General features: G+C 33.9%; 1 protein-coding gene across 1 annotated transcript; it reads right to left on the minus strand.

The window, feature by feature from the left end:
* Window positions 1–1,371: 1,371 nt before the first annotated feature.
* LOC112500483 (putative germin-like protein 2-2) lies at window positions 1,372–2,078 on the minus strand. Its single transcript, XM_025103975.1, has 2 exons — window positions 2,063–2,078; window positions 1,372–1,907 (listed from the first exon to the last, which is right to left on the minus strand). Exons 1-2 carry the CDS (start codon window positions 2,076–2,078, stop codon window positions 1,372–1,374), a joined length of 552 nt encoding a protein of 183 aa, XP_024959743.1.
* Window positions 2,079–3,239: the final 1,161 nt, after the last annotated feature.

A 3,239-nucleotide genomic window follows, 5' to 3' on the forward strand; every position in this document is an offset into this window, starting at 1 on the left:
TCTCTTTTAATTTTCCATACCTAATAAATTACGACTAACGCGCTAACAAATAGATGAACAATTTTTAACGTATGAAATAGATCTCATTTTTCTTTGATAAACAGGAACATTTGTTGTTGATGTGGTCAAATGGTTGATTTCATTTGTAGAGATTGATTATGAGATTATTTTGAAAGTTTCAAGGTCTAAAAGTATTTTGATATACTTAATTAACGACATTTCAATCTTTGTAGAGGTCCTGTTAGTTAGATGTATAACAACGGTACAGGGGATTTTCTAAGTTGTTCTTTCTAGGGTTTTGTGAAGTGGCAAACCAGGATTTTTGCTGAGCGGATGCACTTTTAAGATGGATTAAAGGCTCGTGAAGTCGTTTGATGTGTGTTTAGGCAAATGACACAATTTTAAAGGATTTTTGTTGAGCGGGTGCACATTTGATTTTTTGATGAACTTTTTCGGTTTTCGTGGTTGATTATGAGTGATTTTTTGCTTTATGCTTGTTGTATTTTTCGTTAATATACTGGGGTATTGCTCAAATTTAGTGTGTGCTTCTTTCTTACCCAAAATAGTTTTTTAGTTGTGAACATCTCTCGAGCGGTTACATCTTTCGTACCCATTTTTTTACTTGCGAAAATTAGCTGAGCGGGCATACAAGACCCTGCTCAGTGCCTCAGCAACTCATAGGTCCGCCCTTTTATCATGCTATGAATAGACTTACGCGTAAACTAACCTGGACATTTACAGTTAAAAAACAAAGCATATGCTTTGGGATTGGGCGTCACACTACTAAAAATAACAAGATATGTACAATTCAATATTGATAATTATATGAAACAATACTACTAAATGAAAGACTACTACCCACAGATGTTTCCCTGGCAAATTCGTCGCTAAAGGGGCGATTTGTCAAAACGTCACAAAGGTTGGTAGCGAATTATTGGTGGGAGGCTCAAATCAGCGACATATAATCCATATGTTTTATGGGTTCTGTTGGTTTTTTTTTTTTTGAAAAACATCAGAATCTATCGAAACTATTGGTATTTTCTGGGTGATCCATGGGTAATTACTAACGGAAATTTCACTGGTCGAAATCATTTATTTTATAGTGATATAATTTTTTCATCCAATCAAGGAAAAGTAGAAGAGATTGTTAATGTGTCCAAGATTGATTTATTAGGTGTTGTTTGTGAGACTTAATTTTTGTATGGTTTAAAATGTGATTAAACTAGTTTAATTGAAAGCATTTCTATATAACTAATTATTAGACAAGTTCAATTAAATTTTTCTGAACATTCACAAACAGCAAAAGATTCAAGTCTTTCTAAATAAATAATGAATGTTAAAAATGTAATTTAATTGAGATCATGTGAGGGTCTAGAATTTTGATTGAATTTGATAAACAACGTTCTTGTCCATCTGGAAGGCCTTTGCAAGAAGTTCTCTAGCAATATCTAGGTTAGAATGGAACACTGCATTTACAATGGTAATGGCACCTGGATTATGGCTACTCAAAGCGGCAATAACATGAGCATAACTGTTTCTGATGTTCCTGTGGAAGTGAACTAGACCTTGTAGGAAGAGAAAAACATCCCCCTTCTGAAGGTCTTTAGTAATGAGATGGTTTTCATGGTTAGATGTGACAAAACCAATTTCAATACTGCCTTTTAAGACCGTCAAGATTTCAATGGCCCTAGGGTGTGTGTGTGGAGGGTTAATAGCCGATGGAGCAAAGTCTATACAAGCCCTTGAAATACGAAAAGTGTTAAATCCTGGTGACTCTACTACAGTCACGGTAATCACGTTAGATCCAACCGCATTTGATGCATCTCCCATAAGGTGGATCCCACTAAAAAAGAAATCGTCTGCTCGCACAAGCTTTGGATCTATGCATACCTCACCATTCACGAATACTATTAAAAAAACAAGCAGGAAGCTGATCATAAACACATAACAAATACTACAAATTTTCAGATTATTAACATTTGAGCATTTTTCAACATTTAAAGATTATATTTTTTTTGACCTCTACGTTTTGGTGCAACTACACAAAAGTCTTGGAGAGGACTTGAATATAAAGCCATAGCAAGTGAACAACTCCCCATGAGGAGACTTGAGTAAAAACAAACKAGATGTCATTGTTGGGAAGTGGAAACTTGTTCTTGTTGAACTTTGTTGACTCGAGAAATATATGAGATGAAGTACGCAACTTGGTGATGTCTTTATATAAAAAACAATGGAACATAAAAAACTAGCTTAGGTGATATGACATGTTTTTATTAATAAAAAACATGTAAAAACCAGTACGACGTTGACAAATTCATCAAATACGTCAACRTTTGATACATTCACCGTATGTTGTTCGATTCTCAATTCAAAAAAGATGGAAGCGTAATGTGGGTATGATCGATTCAATCCATTTAAATTTAATCATTTTAATATTTTAGATAATATTTTGGTGGAATATTAAATGTTTATTATACATTGATAATAAATATATGAGCTCGTCCCTAATCCAACAAGGGTTCAAATGCATAGTGTGTGACCCAAATTCGAAGCCCGACATAGTTTTTTGATACAAACACAGCGAACATTTTCAATGGTAATGACATGAATTTTTGCCACTCATACCTGCAATAGCAACACATAGCCAAATCCGATGTTGATTTAGAAATGAACTAGAAATCCAATGTTGGCCCCTCAAGTACATTTATGTAACGGTTTTCAGGGTTAAATGTGATAATACCCAACTTGAATATTATTGTCTTCAAGGGCAACCAAGATTTTAGTGACCGTAGGGTGCTTATGTGCAATACCCCATCGTACAAGTATTTTGAGTCCTGGAACTCTACTACAATTACAATAACAAGAGTCATTATAGGCATAACGACTTTTCGATGGCGTTTGGTATACGATATTTGAGTTATTTCTACAAAGTGCTAGCTTTCGGATTTTCCATTTTTAATAATTAGAGTTTTCAGTTTGGATCGTACATAAGCTGCAATAATTAAACAACACAAATGTATAGGACCGTTAAAATAATATATTACTTTTATTCACTTTTTAATTTAACAAGACGACGATGAAACAAACACATATCAAGATGTAGGAAATTGTAAGTTATTGAAATTAACAATCAAAGATGACATAAAAGTCTAGAATTTTGATTGAATTTGATAAACGACGTTCTTGTCCACTTGGAATGCCTTTGCAAGAATATCTGCATTGATATCTGGGTTTGATCC

Source organism: Cynara cardunculus, assembly GCF_001531365.2.
Source record: "Cynara cardunculus var. scolymus isolate 2C chromosome LG 17, CcrdV1, whole genome shotgun sequence".
NCBI classification, from domain to species: Eukaryota; Viridiplantae; Streptophyta; class Magnoliopsida; order Asterales; family Asteraceae; genus Cynara; species Cynara cardunculus.